Genomic DNA, 20,849 nt, shown 5'->3' on the forward strand with positions numbered 1-20,849 from the left:
CCATTTTTTTTGCAACACTTTTGATCCCTTGGACTTTGTCCGTTAGATACACGGTTTTCGCACAAAAAATTAAAAACCATGGTCATGTTGCTCAGATTTGATTAGACTTTCTTTATTCTAGTAATTATTCGTTTTTTTTAGTTCATTGCAATTTAAAAAAAAAATATTTATTAATTATAATTTATTAATTATAATTAATTTAGTACAAAAGCCAGCCCAATTTAATAAAATTTTAATTGAGGATTTAAAACTTTTGCTTCTACAATCTTTAATTTTAAATACATGTTTTTAAGTGATAAAAAATATTTCATTTTTTATTATTTATTTAAGTAATAGTATTATTTTTACAAAAGTTGTTCAAAGTGTGCTCCTCCAATATCAATATAAGCATCTAATCGACGTCGCATTGATTGGCGGACACGTTCAAAAATTCCTGGTGTCTGCCGAATTATGTCACAAGACGTTATAATGCGATTACGCAATTCCTCCACATTATCAATTGGATTTCTATAAACCAGTGATTTAAGGTGGTCCCACAAAAAAAATCCATCGGATTTAAGTCGGGAGATCGTGGGGGCCAAGGGTGAATACTTCCCCGACCTATCCAACGATTTGGGTACGTAATATCCAAATACTGCCGAGCCACTAAACTAAAATCGGCTGGAGCACCATCATGTAAACAAACATTTGCTGTATCAGCTGAATGGGGACATCTTCTAGCATCGCTGGTAATTCATTTTTAAGAAATTGTTGATACACTAGTCCAGTCAACCTTGCTGGTAAAAAAAATGGACCGATGAGAAAGTTTTCAATAATGTCGACCCATACATTAAGTGAAAACTGGTGTTGATGACAGTTTTCTGCCACAGCATGTGGGTTCTCATAATGCCTGGTTATTGTGGAAGTTCATAATTGCGTCCCTGGAGAAATTAGCCTCATCGGTGAAAAGTATTTTTCTTATAAACAGTGCATCTTGCCTTATGCGTTCTTGCATCCAACGACACAAAGCCGTTCTTTTCGGAAAATCGCCTGACAAAAGTGCCTGCACCCGCTGAATATGATACGAGTATAAAAGGTTTCTTTTAAGAATGTTCCAAACGTAAAGTTACTAATGTGTACCGTCTGAGCAATTTTCCTAGTGCTTGTGGTGGGATCTTCCTCGAATTCATTGAGCACCTGTTCTTCAATTTAGGAGGAACTGTTCGGGGATGTCCGTTTTTAGCGGTGAGTTTTTTAAAGCTGCCGGTTTCACTTAGACGTTGGTGTAAACGCGTAAACATGGAGTGATGAGGAATAACACGATTCGGGTAACGTTCAGCATAAATACGCAAGGCTTCTCGTGCGTTTCCGTTAGCCAGTCCATAAATGAAGTGCATATCGCACATTTCATTATTTGTGTAATTGTTAGCCATTTTTTTAACAAATTAATCTTGTCAACTGGCGGACAGTGACTATGATTTAAAATTTAAAATATCACAAAATCTTACAATATCAACTTTATCGTGGGCAGAGGAAGAATGTGGTAAAAAGATTAAACTCTTAAACAAGAATGTGTTTATCGTTGCGGTGGCGTTGTCCGTAGTTACGTTAAAAAAAAATATGTTCACAGGCTACTTCGCGATTTTGGAAGCGTGAAATTTTAAAACGTTACTCATATGTCACTTTTTTTAACATGTTAAATAAAGTGACATATTATGAACTACAATGAAATTTTAAATAAAATTAAAAAAAAAACTTACTTTTTATAACGATCATAGAAAAAATTAATTTTAACGATCAGTCAAAGTAGAAAAATGTTTTTTAATTTTTTGTGCGAAAACCGTGCATCTAACGGACAAAATCCAAGGGATCAAAAATGTTGCAAATAAAACGGGAAATTTAAAAATATTTTTTAATACAAGAAAAACTAGTGGCGTACCATTTTTCTTTATAAAAGTATTCAGCGGAAAACCCGCACAAAAGACGCCACTGGAGAACATAAAAATGTTAAAAGTATGTTGGTAAATGGCTCTGGATACACAGACCCTGCATACCGATCTTTGGACAAATATCTACAGGGGTATTTAAGTTATCGAAAAAAAATCATTTTTTTGTTAAAACTTTACCATCCTGTAGCTCAAAATCTAAAAGGTTTAGGACCTATGTTTATAGGAACTTTTTTGCGAATTTATGTCCAAAGAACACGTTCCTGAATTTTGTCGCAATATATAAAAAACACCCTGTATATCATAACATTTTACAAGTTTACGGTATATTCTGAATATTATTTGTATAGCAAACCATATGCATAAAGTCAATGGCTTGTCAAATATGACATAACAGACTAATTAAACATACGACATTAAAAAATAAAAATGTAAACAATATATATTGCAACGGATATACCATTTGTTGTCCATTTACTTCAATGCATTTTTAAAGTCGGTAAATAACTTCTACATATCGTAAATAATTTCATTTTTTCAATTACTTGCGAATGGATTAGTCTAATTTCTTGTCGAATTCTTTGCTAAAAATCATCAGCCTATTGCATAAACTTTGGAATTAAATAGCCCTGGAAGAAAAAAATCTAATGGGGTTATATCTGGTGACCTCGGTTGACCACTCAATCGGTCCTCTTCGTCCAATCCATGTGTTGAAAAAGTTGCATCAAAAAATTGTCGAATGGCAATGGCAAAGTAAGGAGGTCTTGTTGAAACCATATCTCGTTAATAGGTATGTTAGTCTCTTGTGGATCATTAGGGAATAAAAAAATTAAAGGAGGGATATTTTCAAACTGTAGAAAGTCCAAGTAGCGCTCTTGTTGTGTATGCACCCGGTTTCCAAAACCAATCATTATGACTATTTCAATTCGTCTCAATCTTCAATTCTTTCTCAGAAAATATGCATTTTATTAAAAAAATTATGCGTGAATTGACAACTGATATGACAATTATTAAAATTGCCATTTTTTAAAAGATTCGTTGACGACATTGCCACGTGTATTCCAAAAACTGAAATAGAAAATATAAAAAGTACATTTAACAGCTTCCACCCTAAATTACAGTTCACTATAGAGTGTGAAACAAATAACAAACTTCCATTTCTAGACATTCTATTAATCAGAACAGAAGATAATACAATAATCACTGATTGGTATCACAAACCCACTTTCTCTGAGAGATTTCTTAACTGCCAATTAAATCACTCATTTAAACAAAAATTAAACATAATTAGCAACCTAAAGTCCCGCGCAATAGCCTTATCTCATTCCAGTTTTCATCAAAAAAATGTTAACAAAATTAAAGATATTTTACTAAAAAACAATTTTCCTCATAAACTATTAAACAAAATCCTTAACAACAACCCTACACCTATTAAAGTCAAAGAAAACCAAAACCATAAATTTGAAAAAATTCCTTATGTCAAAGGTTTGTCTGAAAGGCTAACAGGAGTTGTTTCTGATGATGAAGTCAAAATAGCATTTAAAAATGAAAATACCATCAACAAATACTTGACAAAAATCAAAGATAAAACACCAAATGAGTTACAAAGTGGTGTGGTTTATAAAATACCCTGTTCTGATTGTCAAGGTCTGTATGTGGGTCAAACGGGCAGGTACTTAAAAACCAGAATTAGCGAACACGAAAGAAGTGTAAAACCAACGAACTACGCAGCATCTGGGAAGACTGCTCTAGCAGAACACTCCTTTAACCAACAACACCAATTTGATTTTAACAGCACTCGGATCATTGGCAGAGAATCAAATTATAAAAAAAGAACTTTACTAGAAATGGTTAATATAAAAAAAGTACAAATAAAGTATTAACAAAAAACAGGACACCGATGATCTGAGTGCAAGTTACTATAATTTAATTAATTTATTACCAAAAAAATTAGACTAAAACACAAAAGTTTAATTTTTGTCAAAGAGTGTATGTCCCAAATTTAGATCTCATAGTATATTCAAAAAATTAAGTTTCTGGTTTTGAACGTATCCTTCCTTATCTATCTTCCTTATCTACTAATCCTTAACTTATCAACATAACATTGAGTCATAAAAATTAAATAAATAAACGCTCGAAAGAAAAAAAACATTTGTTTCTTGGCTTATTGTTGATTCTAGTTTGCCCACAATAACTCCTACAATTTTTAAAGTTAAAAATAATTCTACGCTCTTTTTATAAATGTGTTTTAATTATAACTAAAGAAACCTAGACTTAGGTAAGAGATGTAATGTATGAAAAATTAATTTTATATTGTTTTTTTTTATAAGAAAAATTTTGTTTAACGGATTGTACCTGAATGTAATTTTAACTGTGTCGTGGTTTTTGTTTTTTGTTGTTATAATTTTTGTACACGTAAAGAACATTTATTTTAATAGTGTTTTTTATGTATTTGAAATGATTGAACTCATTTGAAATTGAATCCATTTCAGTGTCCTGAGGATGACTTAATATAAGTCGAAACGTCGACATTCAGGTAAACAGGTTTCTGTTTTATTTCTGACCCAACCCAAGCAATATTGAAGATATTGGGTCACAAACACGAAACTGAAAATTAATTTTTGCTTTTGTTGGATATAGGTCAAACTTGTTTTGACTTATAAACTGATATAACGAGAAATAATTCACAGAAAATAATAAGGTCTACTTACTTTCTAAGAAATCACATAAAAAATTAATATTGGCGTTATAGTTTCTACTTGAGACATCCTCTAACCAAAATTTGTTTTGCAAGGACGCATTAAAAGAAATTGACAATGAAGGTATTAATGTACACTCTATTAAATAAAAAAAAAATCTACCAATTTGCCAGATCCGCAAGAAATAAACTCATACTTTTCATCTTTTCTACAAAACATTTATCCGCATTGTCTTAACCAAATTAATTTCTATAATAATAACCTTTATAATAATAAGAATCACTTTAAGTTTGAACTAGCGACAGTCGAAGAAATTCTGACCAATTTAAACTCTATAAAAACAAACGCGTTAGGATCAGATTAATATCAGATCAGATAGGCATTAATATTAAAATGTTTAAGCTATGTAGTCCATATATTGAACATGTAATTTTACATTTTGTTACAAATAGCTGCATTAAATATAATACCGTTCCAGATTTATGGAAAATTATAGCAAGTTTGCCTCTTTCTAAAGTCTAGAGTAATCTCCCGACGTGCGCATAATTAGTATTTTTGTTCCCACATATCTAAAATATTTTATAATCAGATCTTTAAATTTTTAACTGAAAAAATATATTGTCCGACTCTCAATGAGGATTTCGTAAAGTTTTCAGCACCGCAGCAGCACTAACTGCGGTTTTGGATAATGTAACTAAAGCCTATGATCATGGTTAATCAAGTGTACTTATATTATCGTACTTCTCCAAACCATTTTATACGCTCGTTCACCGGCTTCTCCTGGCAAAGTTGAAGTACTACGGTTTTGATGAAGATTCTGTTGAACTGGTAAAATCTTTTCTAAGCTATAGGAAAAAAATATTCTGTCTGGAACTCCTCAAGGTTCTGCTGCTATTCTGCTCCCTCTCCTCTTTATCATTTACACTATTGACATAATAACATCTACAGAAACAATCAAAATTCAAATTCAAAAGACTTTTATTACCACTTAAACATTGTACATAGAAAATTACATTTTTTTATTACAAGAATTTACACAATGCTAAGAGTAATGCGGACTGAACTGCGATTATAAAAACAACCGATAACACATACACGAGCTAGCGCGCATGTGCTGCTCAGACCGCTAAAACATACTAACCTAATTCCAACTAAAAGAAGAATAAAGACTTTCCCAATTATAATTATTAAGAAAATAAGTCATTAAACCCTAAAAACAATTATAAAAGCTAAAAACAAAAAAAAATATAGTGTAATAATTTACTATATCAATTACATTAATATAGGTACCATCTGTGCAATAGACAGAGAGGAGAAAGGGCGGCAAAAAACACGAGCCGAGGCTGGAAAACCAGGGCAACACGACGCAAAAATGAATAGATATTCCAAAATAAAAAAAAAATAAAAAAATTAAAGCATATCTGACAACAAACAACTGTACCACTCATTTCATCTATCAGAAATACAACAAGCCCAAAGTAATAATAACAGGAATTTGGAAACTGTTATCTGCCTATCTTTACAACACAATTTAAAATTAAATTTTTATAAAAATAAAGTACTTTTTATTGGTCCTAAAAAAAGACTCATCACTTTCACTTTATACAAAACTCTCCTTTATCATTTGTAACGAGCGCAAAAAATAAATAGGCTTCTGGTAGATGAGAATCTGCATTTTAATGAACACCTTAAAAATCCTCCTTAAAAAGGCTCCTTAAAACTACTATATAGCATTATCTATATAGCCACTTTAATTTAAAAAAAAACAATAATGCGAAACCCTTGTACTTTCCCACTCTCGATACTGCGATTTCGTATACGAACCTTGCCTTTAAAGCACTGATAAAAATAAAATACAAAAGCATACTGTAAAATCCTATACGGGTTAAAAAAATACGATTATATATCCTATAAAATATCCGAGTGCAAATGGTTAAATATGGAACGGCGTAGAACTCTTCAGTATTTTCGCAAATTTTCGGCAATTTTCGTGCACTATACTACGACTTCTATTCCTCTTAATCTCAAAAAAGTAAATTCGGTTCTGGTAATAGTACACCACTTTAATAAAAGACAAAAAATACATTCACTGTTCTGCAACATCACACTACTAAGTTTCAAAGATCTTTCACATACAACTCGATTAAACTTTACAACTCCTTATCAGACGAAATAAAAAAATACAATATTCAGAAATATAATATAATATTAAATATAAGATTCCCAGAAACATAACTCTCTAAACAAATTGGGCAATAGTAATAACAAAGTGTATACTGTTGCGTGCAGCTGTTTAGATTCTGCGAATGGCTTATAAAAATTAAATGATTTTTTTATTTATTTTTTTTTTGCTTAACTAATGATTGTTGTATTTTTTAGTGATAAGTAAATTTTTTTGATTGTTGTCATTTGTTATGATAATCGTAACTTAGTGGTAATTTATTTCGCCAAATCCAATAAACATCGCCATTACCTGCAACGGAATAAGGGAAGAAATATTAGTAAATACCACCGGCATAATTCAACTAACCGAAGCATGCATCTTAAAAACCAAACAAAACAATATAATTGCAAAACGCTTCGATACCGTTCCTGTTGTGTCAAGCTATCACAAACATCAACATTTGTTAATCTCACCGACCTACACCAAGCAAAAATCAATCCAGTCAGCAGTTTTTCGAGGGAACCCGCATTCAACGTAGCAGATGACCTTACTAACCTTTCATTGGATGAGCAGCGACTAGGTTAGCAGTTGGAAGGCGAAATATGGAAGAAAGCCACACTTCACTCCTACACTGCAAGTGGCTACACCATATTGATCATTATCTCGATATGTTGCATATCCTTATGGGTTATGAAGAGGCAGTACAAGCGACGTCGATCTACACATGACCCAACAAGATGACGATGGTGGAACTCTGGCCCTTAAACATTCCTTCAGCAGAAATATCTCTAAACGACATTTTTTAGTATTTTTACATTCTTTGGTAGCTTTAAGTATCCATGCATAATTATATAAAATTGTTTATGTTAGTCGATCAAGGTGTTTGCGATGAATTTTAAGCTCACGTTTGTTTTAAGTTCGCAAGGTCGTAATTGGCAAATAGTTGAAATTATAATTACGTTGCTCATCATGAGTTTTATAATTACCACGAATTGTTATCTTAAGATTGATATAAGTAGTTGTTAATTTTTGTGAATACAGGAGTATTGAGTTCTACACCCAGTAGTCTTTCATTGCTCAACCTATACTACGGCTAAGCCACCTTGTCTTAAACCTATAGTGAGACTGCTATATGGTAGTAGGGGAAAAAAGGATTATAGGGAAAAGCCCTAGATCTTTTCATGGTGTAATTTTTTCATGGTCAAATGTACGGGTTAGGTAAATGTATGGCTAGACTTCGTCTAGTGAGTTTTTCCGAATATGTCTAAAAAAAATGAGTGTATTTCTTTTCTTATTCTATAATTAGGTTTATATCTGTTAAAATGTTCATTTGTTCAATAAAGGCATTATCTATCTATCTACCTATACTTATCTATCTACATATATATTCAGAATATATCATAGAATTGAAAAACGTCATAATAAACAGGGTGTTATATTTAAAAAAATTAATGTGGAGGCCATCGTTTCTACTTGAGGTACCCTTTATAGAAATGTTTTATTTAAAAAAATGCGCAAGTGACAATACTAACCTATATGTCTCAAAAATAAAAGAAGAAAAGAATACCTGAATTTTAAATGAATTTGTTTTTTTATCGTAAATGCATTGAATAATAATAATTGTAGTCTTACCGGTTTAGATGTGAAAAAACTCTCCGAATTGGCAAGTTTTTCTATCAAAGCTTGTTTCTTTTGTTCTAAACTAAGTTCATAGCAGTCCCTCAGATCCAGAGGTTCGACTATTGAAGGCACCTTCTACAAAAGAAAATTGGGTTCAGTTTAACCTTCGTTATGCATTAGATTTTGTGAATGTATCGATGTTTAAACTCCAAAATCCCAAATAGTCGCTAATTAAAAAATGTTCTTTAAATTCTAGGAATTTAATAAGTTTTCTACCAATTAAGAATATATTTAAAATACTTTTCATTTAACTTAAAACTTAAAAATCTATATATAAAATATTATTTATCAAGAAAGATCTACAAGAAAATAACCCATACAATAAAACTAACATATACAATTTGATTATATAGCATTACCCAAAAACTTGACAGCTATAATAACTAGCTTTAACTAGCAATTTATATACCCTGAATTTAAAAACACCTCTCTCTCTGGCCTCCCTCAATAACTTGTTATAGAATTTAGCTGACAGAAAATCGAAAACTTCTGGCTGGAATTTTTCAAGCGTTCGGTGTTGGTATCTGGTTTTATTCTGATGTATGTGAATTAAGTTTTGAAAACTATATAGAGATGTAAGAATTTTTAAGGTGCTCAAACTATTCCTAGAACCATCCTTATAACCAATGGCAGCAATAAACTCATCGCAACTATGAAGAGTGTTCCCGGGCAATAGCGGCTTAAGAATGATGAAGAAGAAGGATGTTTATGGTAAAATTTCTCAATACATAAATGCTTCTGGATACCCTTCCACTTGCTCTTTTGCCACCAATTTGTTGTGCGAACCCCAACCAAGAAAAAAATAGTTCAGACAGTAAGAAATTTTCGTTATTTACAACAACAAAAGGTCTTGGAGCAGATAACATTTCTTTGACAGAAATCACATATAAACAGTCACTTAAATATTACTACCATATTTTAGTTACCATGACTTAGTGTGACAAAATTAAACGCTGTGCTTGAGTCACAAAAATATTCACATACTTTTTATTTTTTTGATAAGCGTCAGAAATAAAAGACACGAACGCAGAACCAGCACTTAAAGCTGTCCTACAACTAAACTGCCGATAGGAAAATACATTATAATTGAATTCTCTTCGAGATATTCGGAAAGTGGATTTACCAACGCATCGGTTGCAACTCTCTGACCAATTCAGAATTGACTATATAATAATAAGTAAAATATCAATTTTTTAGGCTAGTTGATCTAAGAGGCAAATGTCAACCAGACTTACATCGCAATCATCTACCTGTAAATTCAAAAGACATCGTTAAGCGAAACTAGTTTTATTTTGACAAGATTTAAGTGTAACTTTTCGGAAATATCATAATCAAAGTTGAGTCTAAAATAATATTATGATATTCGTAGTATTTAACACCATTACCGATAAACTTAAAAAAAAAAATCCGTCCACCGCTTTCGCAAAGTTCAACCATAAAAAACAATTTTATTCTAATATCATTCAAAATTAAATTGATAACTGTAACATCTTTAGGGAGTAATAGAGGGGTAAAATGGAAATGGAGAATAGTCACGCACAAGCCGACTTGTTGTTTACTTACATTATTTAAAATTTATATTTCATTTTTCTCTGCTTGGCATTTCATTTTTTTAGCTATGAATTTTTATTATTTATTCAACGTGGACGAAATTTATACCACAGTTAGCCTAACATATCTGTTAAAGAGTGGCAGTGATTTTTTACCATTTTTGTATTACAGAGTTCTCAACATTTTTAAATGAGACACCCGGTATATTTTTATAATATTAAACGTATCTGTAAAATACCTTAATTTTTTGTTAAATATGTCCTATATCTAAGGCGCTTATTTTTTAAGATATCTTGAGTTCTGTATAAGGTAGGATTAAAAAGCTTATTTTGGGAATTTTGATTAAGATTGATTTAAGAAAAAATGAAACATTGTTAATATGCAATTAATTGCCAAACACTATCATTGTCAATCGATTTAATAGCCAATTTGCGACTAAATTTGTTTTTCGCCTCTATCTATTATAAATAATTAATAAATTAGATCGTAATGAATTTTCTACGTGAGAAACTCATTGATATACTATAATGGCTTATAACACTCTTTCGCCCATTAAGCCGTTAGCAGTGCTAATCGTCAGTTAATCGCAGGAGACTATTCTAAACTGGAATAATATCACAAACACAAAAGACGTAAAAAAATAAAAAAAACTGTCAAAGAAACTCAATTTGCAACAGTTTAATATCATATTTAGTCAAAGCCAAAAAGTTCCTTTTTAATTATCACTAAGCAAATGCCCTTATCTGAAATCGAAATGACTAAGTTCTTCATCTTAGTTTTATTCAATTTTAAAATTTTATGACGAGAGTTCAAATGATATTTTAATTTACTTCTTGAGGCAATATTTTAAATCTAATGTGAGAATATTCATCTCAGCGTCAATTTCGGAGAAATATTCACCTCCAGCAATTTAATTGAAGAAAATCGGTGGGCGTTTTCTCCCTCTTTAATTTTTTTTAAAAAGTTCGGTGTTGAGTAATTTAAAAAATATTTTAATAAAAAAATATATATGCATATAAAACCAGGTTCAGTACAGGAAAAATGTATAAACAATATGTTTAGATTTATTTAGATTGCAAGACGTGTGGCATTTTTTAAATGTATACTATAAGGTTAAAAAATAAAATCCTTCTGGTAACAAACTCGAATCAATCGTTCCGCTAGATATCCCATTTATCTAATGGTCGGAAAAAAAAACAAAGTGCCCATCAACTTTCCTCGCAAAATCAAAGTATTATCTGACAAAGAATTATTTAAATCATAAACAACCATCTACTTAAAAAGAAGAGAGCGAGCTTATTTGTGCATCACCAAAATTGTCCAACTAGGTGAGACATAGAGTAATTCATAGATGATATTACGTAAAGCAGCTATTAAAAATCCCAGAGCTCCAATTGATAATTATAATATTTTCCGTTTTCAATAAGTGTAATGTCTGACAAAGTAAAAAATATTTATTTCTAAAACAGTACCAATTGTATCAATGTCTTGTTTTGTCTGTCGATAACAAAGTGAGAAACATGGAAAAAGGCTTATTCCCATAATAAAAACAATTAAATTTTTAGGGCGCCAGATTGTTTTAAACGTTGTATTAGGTTTGATGACAAAAAAGTATTGAATTATTTCCAAAAAAAACATCATTAAAAGCAAAACGGTCTATCAGCAAGACGGTCTATAAACAATTTTTAAGACTTTGATCGGTATAACTATATTACTTACGATAAGATTTCGCAAAATACTACGTGAAAGTTCAGGCATGTATAAAATATTTTTCTGATACAGGTTTTATATACATCAGTATAACCCACATAGAGTCGTAGTGTCAATTTTTTTATTATGCTGTGTATTTCATAATGAAAATGAAAGCATTATTCTATTAAAAATAAAATATAAACTCTGATAAAAGTACAAAAAAATTAAATACCATACAAGAATAAAATTTTAAAACTCTTAAAAATAAACTTAACAAAAATTAATTATTAAAAAGCAGATCAAACATTTTCTTTCTTTGGCTAAACAATAGGTTAACCTATCATAAAAGCCATTTCGTACTTACAAAGGAGTTTCTGGTGAAATGGAATTGGCACATTCAACAATTCTCTCTCGCAATTCGTCTAAATTTGTTGGCCTACTAATTTCATGTTTGTAAATGGTTTCCTTAAGATAACCCCAAAAAGTCATTTGGGGACAATTCTGGAGATTTGTATGGAGAGGAGGCCAGTCCTACTAATAAGATGGTTATGATAAGTATTTGTTAAACATTCTTTTACCATAACCGCATTATGAGCAGGACAGCCGTGTTGTTGAAAATAGACCCCTGAATGGCAGGAGTATTTTTCTTCCGCAACAGCTCTCACTCTCTCACGATTTTATGCTCGCCTGAAATACCAGCATTCAATTTTTAAGGATACTGATTATGTAGCTTCTGTGCCCTTTTTTTCCAAGAGACCAATATCGAACAACGGAAGGATTATGTTTTCCATGTTTTTCAAATTTCCCACTTTCATTTGCTTTTTCCATTATGGTTTCAAAAAAATTACATTTTTCGCCATTGGCAAAGGGATGTATCTCCGTTTTTTTTTTAAATAATGGCAATAGTTTTATAATCCATGCCCAGTTCCTCCCCAACACTTCTATTTCATTGTGTTGAATCCACCTCTAGGCTACAAATCATTGTTTCCAGTCGTTCTTGCTGCTAAACCCTTTCGATAGAAGATCCTCCCTAAGTGTCGAGAATAAAACAAAGAGTTTTGATGAGTGGTCAAACTGTCTTATGAATTGAGTGTCACACCAAAGGTTCCAACCATAGGACCATAATAAGTTGAAAAAAAAAAAGAAAATAAACACTTTAAAATTCAACAGTGAAACATGCAGTCACGCAGCAAAATAAGGCATCCTGATCTTATCTCTAAAAAATAAAAATAACAAATACCTATTAGACGACCAGAGATGGCCACTCTCTGACGAGAGGATGCGGTGTTACCATTATTTTGGACAATGCGTAATCTTTAATTTCCCAACCTGTATATAGGCTTTCTTATAAGAGAGGACTCACATCAATAGATGCGTTAAGCAAAATATTGGCGAAGGAAAATAATATAATAGGTAATATCTGTTATAATTATAGTCAAATTGTTCTAAAAAAAAACGAACTGAAACTTGTATTATTATTTTGTGTTTCAATCAAGGCACCGAGAAAGCCAGTAAAAACTAAATAAAATGAAATTCGGAAAGAAGCTAAAAATGTATCACCATGCTTTTCTCACGAACTTAATAGCACTACTTCCATTTAGTAAAGATACGTATCATTGAAAAAGCACGACACGAAGACACAACAGGTGAGGATATACTTTTAATTACAGATTTATACAATGTACAGAGTTGTTCCTTATATTTAGACATAGCCCAGCTCGGTTATTATACGGGGTGGAGAAAAACTTTAAATATAAAAGTTGTAGGGTTTACCTTAAATCGCCGAGAAATGTTCTAAAATATAATACAGAGGCATCGTAAAGTTAATAAAAAATACAAGTTTTTCTTAAAATGGAACACCTTGTATATTTAAATATTAAATGAACAATATTTTTCTTCTGATTTAAAAAAATATATATTATGTTAATATTTCGTTTACCTTTTTTAAAATATTTACCTTGTTTAGAAAAAAAGAATCTTAAATGTTGTGAAACGTTTTTCTTCTTCACAAATATTGAATATAGCCTAGTATATAATTTCTATATTGTTTGTATAATTTCAACAAATCATTGAAAATAATCACAGGATATTTTTATTTAAGTAGTTTATACTTGAGTTCTTTCCCTTAAATCTTTAAATTTTAAATTTAAATTTTACTTTAAACTTTAAATTTTTACGTCTTTATAAAGTTAAAAGTTTTTAGATATCCTGTAGAAAACTGTCTAATAGAGTCTAAATGAGATCAGGGCTATTTGGTAGCCAGTTAATAGAACCATGAGTTCCAACTCACTCATTAAAACGATTATTTAAAAAAAATCTAAAGTTATGAGGCGGTCCGGTGCGCCATCTTGATAAAATAATGGGATATTCTTTAAGAAAAATGTAAACCAAGAAACCTTTATTTTATAAAAACTGGAGATGTATATTTCTAGTCAAGGATCCTAGAAATATAATAGATCCAATTATTCGATATCTAAGGATACCACCTATACGCGAAAAGTATTTTTTGTTGTTTTTTCCAGATTTTTCAAATTTTAGCTTCTATGGTTGACATATGGACATGTTACATCTGGGTATTTCAGTTGATTGACTAGGCTGGTGTAATATCCTAACCCGCTGAACTTCTTTTTCTGGAGATATTTGAAGAGCCTATTTGCTGAACCTGCCTTCTAGCTTATGTTATAATACTTGTATAATATAATACTTATATCATATTTATATTTTAATGAAAAAAACTTAAATTATAATTAATTCTCTTATGAATTCCCTAAGCTTTTCAAAAAACATCTAAAACAAATGCAATCAGTTGTGCTTAAAAGAGGACAAAACTCAAAAAATTATATTTTCGTTAGAGACCAAAGTTTTCTATAGAAAATGGATCTTCCACCCGAGTCTGGGGTACCTTTTTATGGAATTCAGTTCTACAATGCCCTGCCTGTCTCTATAAATAATCTACCTCTTAAGGCATTTAAGATCAAAACACACACTGTAAATATATTAATCAACTTCTTTTCTAGATATTCCTTAAGAAGTCATGCAGTAAATAGGCACGAGTAACCTAAGAGGATACGCGCCCTAACAAGATTAATTTCAAAATATAATGAAAACAGCTTTTTTAAAAATGTTCAATTTTATTGTGTTCATAGTATCAGTGTTCCTTAAATAGCTAGAGGTGCTCTATCTGCAATATTCTAACTTTGTTAGTGGATATAATAATATAAAATATTTATGCTATGTCTTTTTGTGCCATTTTGTACAGTCTAGCCATGTGCAGTATTTTTACACAAGGCAAAAACACTGCACACAAAAACCGTAGTGTAGTTAAAAAGAACCCAACAATCCGTTGTGAGAAATTAGGTAAAATCTCAATTCTATTGCTTTAAATTGCTAGATACAATAGATAACAACATCCTTAAAAAATTCGCATTGTTGTGACCAACAATGCGAATTTTTGCGAATTTGCCAACTGTTGGATTTCTTTATAACCTTTCCCCATCAGTGTGGTTAATTTTTTCCATGGTGTGGCACAAACGACACACGTTTTCATCAGTTCACAAAAACACTGAAATGACTCAACCTTTTTCAACCAAAAACTAAAGAAAAAACACAGAACTTCCTAAATGCCGAATGTAAACACAATGCCGTTTTTCATGATGACATTTCGCAAAATGGCATCAGCTTTTGCCTGCGGTCATTCCAAATTTTTTAGAAGAGGTTTTAGGAATAAGAATGTTAATAATTTTTTGCCTTAAAGATGTTATTTTTGCACTTAGAATATATCTATTTGTACTTTTTTTAATCCAAAATCTAACATAAATAAGTTTAATTAACATTATTTTATGTGTTGATATATAGCTGAAAATTTTTTCTTTTGAAAATGCGTGTAAACTTAACAACAAAGAATCGATAAATATGTTCGTAAAAAAACACCCCTCTTACCCCTGTGCACTCGTTAAACTCAAACAAAATTGTTGTTTACTAGTTCTAGCCTTTCAATATTCTAAGTTTGTTAGATTCCATCAAAATCGCATTCCTTAACTCTTCGAGATTTGGAATTCTTCTCCTTGTAAATTTTTATTTTTTAAAAAGCCTCACAGAAAAAAATCGTCGGGAGCGAGATCAGGAGACTTTGGTGCTCAATTTATTACGTGTAACAGGCCAATTACATTCCCATTGAAAGCGTTATTTAGATATTCCCGAATAGCAGCATAGAATGCGCCGGGCAACCATTCATTTGCTACCAAACCTCTCGATTTTCCCCGACACGATCATTTAAACTCGGCAAAATCTGTTCCTAAAGTAGTTCTAAATAATAATTTCTATTTAAATTTTGATTGAGAAAGAATAGTCCTAAAATGTGTTGCACGAAAATCCTTGTCCAAATATTAACTTTCTGTAAATACTTCGTTCGTTTATGCTGATATCCTTTATCCCAATAATTTTGATACGTTAGGTTCATTGTTTAAAGTAAAAGTGCCTTCGTATGTGAAGCAAATATTTCTAATAAAATCCCTATCCATGTTTGCCCTTTCCATCATATCCAACAGAACTCCTGCCGCCCTAATTCATCCCCATCTCTAAGCTCCTGATGCATTTCATATTTGTACAAGAAATATTTCTGTTTTTTTAAAGCCCGATACGCAGTTGTACGATCAATTCCCCTGATCTCTCCAAGATTTCTTGTACCTATTTTTCCTTCATTTTCTCCCATATGTAAAAAAAGCTTCAAGACTCTATCATTTTCTTCGTTTTCTTGCCTTGATGATTGTTTCGTTCATTGTTTGCCTCACATTTGCAATTATTTACTACAGTGCCGTTTTGCTCACATTTTGTAACAGTTCTATTAACTGTTGATTTTCCTGGCAAAGGCCTATTTAAAAAAAAATCTGCAAACCAGTCTGAAATTTCTCGACTATTGTTTATTATTATTGGCTATTAACTATTGCCTTGGTAAAATCATTCAACCATCATTCAACTCATAGCTGAGTTTTTTAATGTAGAATTTAGTTTAATGCCAGGACAAATTATTTGATGTTCACCACGAGTCAAGGTAATAAGTTTTGGCTGGCATACCTGTGAATACGAGGCAATAAAAAAGACAAATTTTCTTAAAGATTTTTGGCTGTTACTAATAAACGGACAAATAAAAAAGTAATTGAAGTTATTTTATTGGTTGCAGATTTTGGTGCTCTTTAAATTATTCTATAATACAACAATTATAATACAATTTTTCTCTAAAATATTTAGGGAAGCCAATATTTGACCCTATTAAAAATTGCATGGGATTTCCTATGTCCACAGATGCAACAACTGTATAGCACTCGGTCGGAGGGCTACCCAACGCACTGCTCGTTTTTTTCCTCAATCCTCTACGGTGCTCTTTAGGAGGACAGTATCGTTATTTAATAGCCAGACGTCGTAGATGGCAGTAGAAAGCAAAATTACCGTCTCTAGACTGCACGGACTGTCAAGCATCTGATCTTTTATATGACATAATAAAATTCGGCCATTCTTTCTAGCCTTTCAGCTTCTAGAATTTTGCAGACGGCTTCTTTTTAGCATACGTTAAAAGACGAATATGCCCAGCAAATAAAATTGAAGACGGGACCGAAAACCGATTGATTACTTCGTTTACGTCCGTAAAATTTCGCGCCCGATTGGCATATTAATTTTGTTTCGTTTTCCTTAACGAACATTGCAGAATGTATTTGCTTTGCTTCCTAAATGATTTAATTATCACGAATAATTATTATTTATATCGATTTTGCGACCATTTGAGTGCTCACAGCAATCAGTGGTTAGTGTTGAACAACAAAAACAAACATTTGTGTTTAATTTCTAGTAAACTTTCCAGTGATTTCTTTCTTGCATAATTTGTTATTTAGCTGCAGTATCTGTTTAGGATAATTATGGCAACACTAAGGTAAGATATAATTTTGTTATTTCTAATCTGAATTATTATGGATTTTGCAGTCAACAAAATGCAATCTGCAAAGTCTGTGAGAAGGAATTTTCAAGCACATCAACGAGAAACAGACATCTTAAGAAGTTTCACCCAGAATTTGTTGGTCAGGAATACAAGAAACATATTATTATTATATGTTCAATGTGTACCAACGATACCCAGACATTCTCTTATTTTAATAGTTTAAACAAACATTTGCTTGATATTCATTATATAACGATTAAACATCATTTTTAAATTTTAAGAATTTCAAAGAATATACCTCTTGGAGGGCGCAAAGTAATAGGGAAGTTGATTATGCTTGCCAGACCCGAAATAAATTTAAGAATGGAGAAGAACATATATTTTACAATTGTAACAGGAGCGACATCAGAGGTTGTATAAACTCTTGTATAGACATAATTCTATATTTTGTTGTTTACTTTTAGGATTCAATAGCTCATGTAAAATTAGAAGTGTTAAGTCTGGGGGAAGCATACGCATTCAAGGAACATGCCCCTCAAGGATTTTAGTCAAGGTTTTAAAGAATGGTAATAATATTGCATTAATTTTAATATTCCTAGACTAATTCATAATTTTAATCTTTTGTAGGATCAATTGATGTGACATTTTTTGAAACACATGTAGGACATGTAGACGAGTTAAGAACCAAAAGGTTATCTAAGGCTGAAGAAAATATCATTGTTGGGAAATTGACTGCAGGTGTAACAAATGAACAAATAATTTAAGATGCTAAAAAAACTCAGAATGACACAATAGAAAGGCTAAACTTGCTAACAAGAGGTGACCTGGCATATTTGATAAGGAAATATAACATTGACCAAAAAAAAGATGGTGATAATATGGTAGCCAATGCTTTGAAAATTAATGAATGGAATAGCCAAGGGAAAAATTATGCATTTTTTTCAAGAGAATTTGTATGTGTACATGCATAAAAATTAAACTTAATACTTATAACAAATTAGAGAGTTTTGTTTGGGTCCTTTAATAATGATGTAAATAATGAAAGTGCTAATGCATATGATTCATTAATGAAAGACATCTGATTTTTTGACCAATTTTATTTTAGTTGTTCAATAAGCTTTAATTTTCATATGATATTCTTATCTGGGACTAAAAGATAATGATTTTGCTGTGGGCTATATGAGTGGAATTATGGAGAAGAAATTAAAAGAATTTAAATTTTAGATTCCCCAACTAAAGAGGGAGAGGATACTGTTTTGTTTGTTGATGAACCTACAATTAGCCAAACAAATTATCAGGATGATGTAAGCTATTTTATTCAGGAAAGTTCAAAAATGAAAGTCAATAGTTTAATATTGAAATTTGAAGAAAAGAGAGAAGTAGTTTGCATAAAATATAATTTGCATCTTTATTACATGCTTTATGGTTATTTTAAGATTGCATTGCAAGCAACGTGTAAGCTGCCATAGCTGTGTAGCTATGGTAGCACTTTAGATGAAAATGCTTTGGCCATATTTATGACTCAATTCAATAATTTCAAAAATAAAGCGATGGAACAAGAAAACTTTCATAGCTTTGAAAAGAAAAGAAAAGAAAAACGAATGTACTACCCAAATAAAAAATAAGTCTAGATTTGTTTAAGCATTTAATATTTATAAATATTTGGATTGTTGTTGTGGCTATATTTTATCTTTGCAGGTATGTACGTAGCTAAAATATGATGATGTATTATTCAGTATTTTGTGTTCTTTTAAGGATTTTGGTGCAGGATTGGTAGATATCAATTTTAAGAGGTTTGATGTAAACTATCTTTTATCTTGAGACTACTTTACCTTATTGGTATTTTAGTTATTTTCAAGTTAAATTTTCAAATGTACTTAAATTTGGATTGCTATATAAGTGTAACATTTTTAGGGCGCCGAAAACGTAACTAAATTACTTCAAAACGGAGATGGAATGATGAGGGACAGACCCTCTGTGAGTATATTTATTTATTAAAATGTATACAGAACAGTAATTTTTTTTCGTGCTACAAAAAAATCTGTTGAATGGCTGGGCTGTACATGACCAGCAGAGAAGACAAAGCTAGCTAAAGTGCTAGTCTACAGACCAAGCATGATGGATTTAGTTTCTTCTGTACCATTTTAGTTTTAAGTTGTTGATATAATATAATACATTTTGACCAATCCTAATATAGTATAAAGTTAATAGTATAGTTTATATTAAAAAAGTTATTATAAAATTTAAAACATTTAAGCTAGTCGACATTAAGATATTTGATAAATATAATGCCATATTTTTAATTTCAAAGTAATATTACTGTCATCACAATGATTTGAATAATTTTCAAATTGTCTTACTGAAAACTACTCAACAAGCAACAGTAAGTAAGCTGCCTCAAAGTATTTATGAAATATTTACTTCTTATGGCGACTATGATGATGCGTCACCTATGGGATTTTATCAAAACAATGCCTACATAGTTATACAAAAATTAAAATAACCACATATTTTTTAGGATTATTTGTAATATATATTTTGATTTTAATTGTTGTTAAATTAAAGTTTATATGTTATTTATATGGTTTTTTTTGCAATTCACATACTTTTAGTTATTCATCGCCTAGCAATCTTTATCATCTACCCACTTAATATTCTCTGATCCACATATTTCAATCTCCTAAGTAATGTATAATTGGCTATTTAAATAAACTTCAAACGCTCATTAACAATTATTATATTATGAAAATTATAAATTATAGGTACCTATCATAGGCATATGGCATGAAAGAGGTAATTTGACACAAAATTTTAATATATTACCATAAAAAACATCTTTAAAACATTGAAAGGCCTTTCAATGTTCTAAGTAAAATATCAAACAAAAATACAAACTTTTAAGTGTTATCATTAATAATAATGCCATAATTTTTGGATTGCTTAATGTGTTTTATATATACCGTACTCACTCATGCACTTGTACTTATTTACTAATTAATACAGCAGCCCCACCGTACTCGGTTCCCTATTACGCACGTTTAAACTTCAACTAAAGAACCCTAGAAATACTTAGTGTCCTGAGGATGACTGGTTTCTGTTTTTTTTTTTAATTTCTGACCCCATCCAACAACTGTCTCCAGTAATAATGAATATTGCTTTCATACCTCTATCACTACCATAATAAAATGATTTCAATAAGGTACTATATA

General features: G+C 30.9%; 1 protein-coding gene and 1 long non-coding RNA gene across 3 annotated transcripts in view; one reads left to right on the forward strand and one right to left on the reverse strand.

The window, feature by feature from the left end:
• LOC126736080 (uncharacterized) overlaps positions 1-20,849 on the reverse strand; it is a 122,205-nt gene that overhangs the window by 69,964 nt on the left and 31,392 nt on the right. For both annotated transcript variants that reach the window (XM_050440289.1, XM_050440288.1), the window contains exon 3: positions 8,421-8,543. In XM_050440289.1, coding sequence (XP_050296246.1) covers positions 8,421-8,543 — 123 coding nt within the window. The remainder of the gene's footprint in view (positions 1-8,420; positions 8,544-20,849) is intronic.
• On the forward strand, positions 17,934-18,556 carry LOC126736093 (uncharacterized). The gene is made up of 3 exons (XR_007660609.1): positions 17,934-18,051; positions 18,105-18,206; positions 18,268-18,556. It is a non-coding gene; the product is annotated as an uncharacterized LOC126736093 (long non-coding RNA).

Source organism: Anthonomus grandis, chromosome 5 (genome assembly GCF_022605725.1).
Source record: "Anthonomus grandis grandis chromosome 5, icAntGran1.3, whole genome shotgun sequence".
Lineage (NCBI taxonomy): Eukaryota > Metazoa > Arthropoda > Insecta > Coleoptera > Curculionidae > Anthonomus > Anthonomus grandis.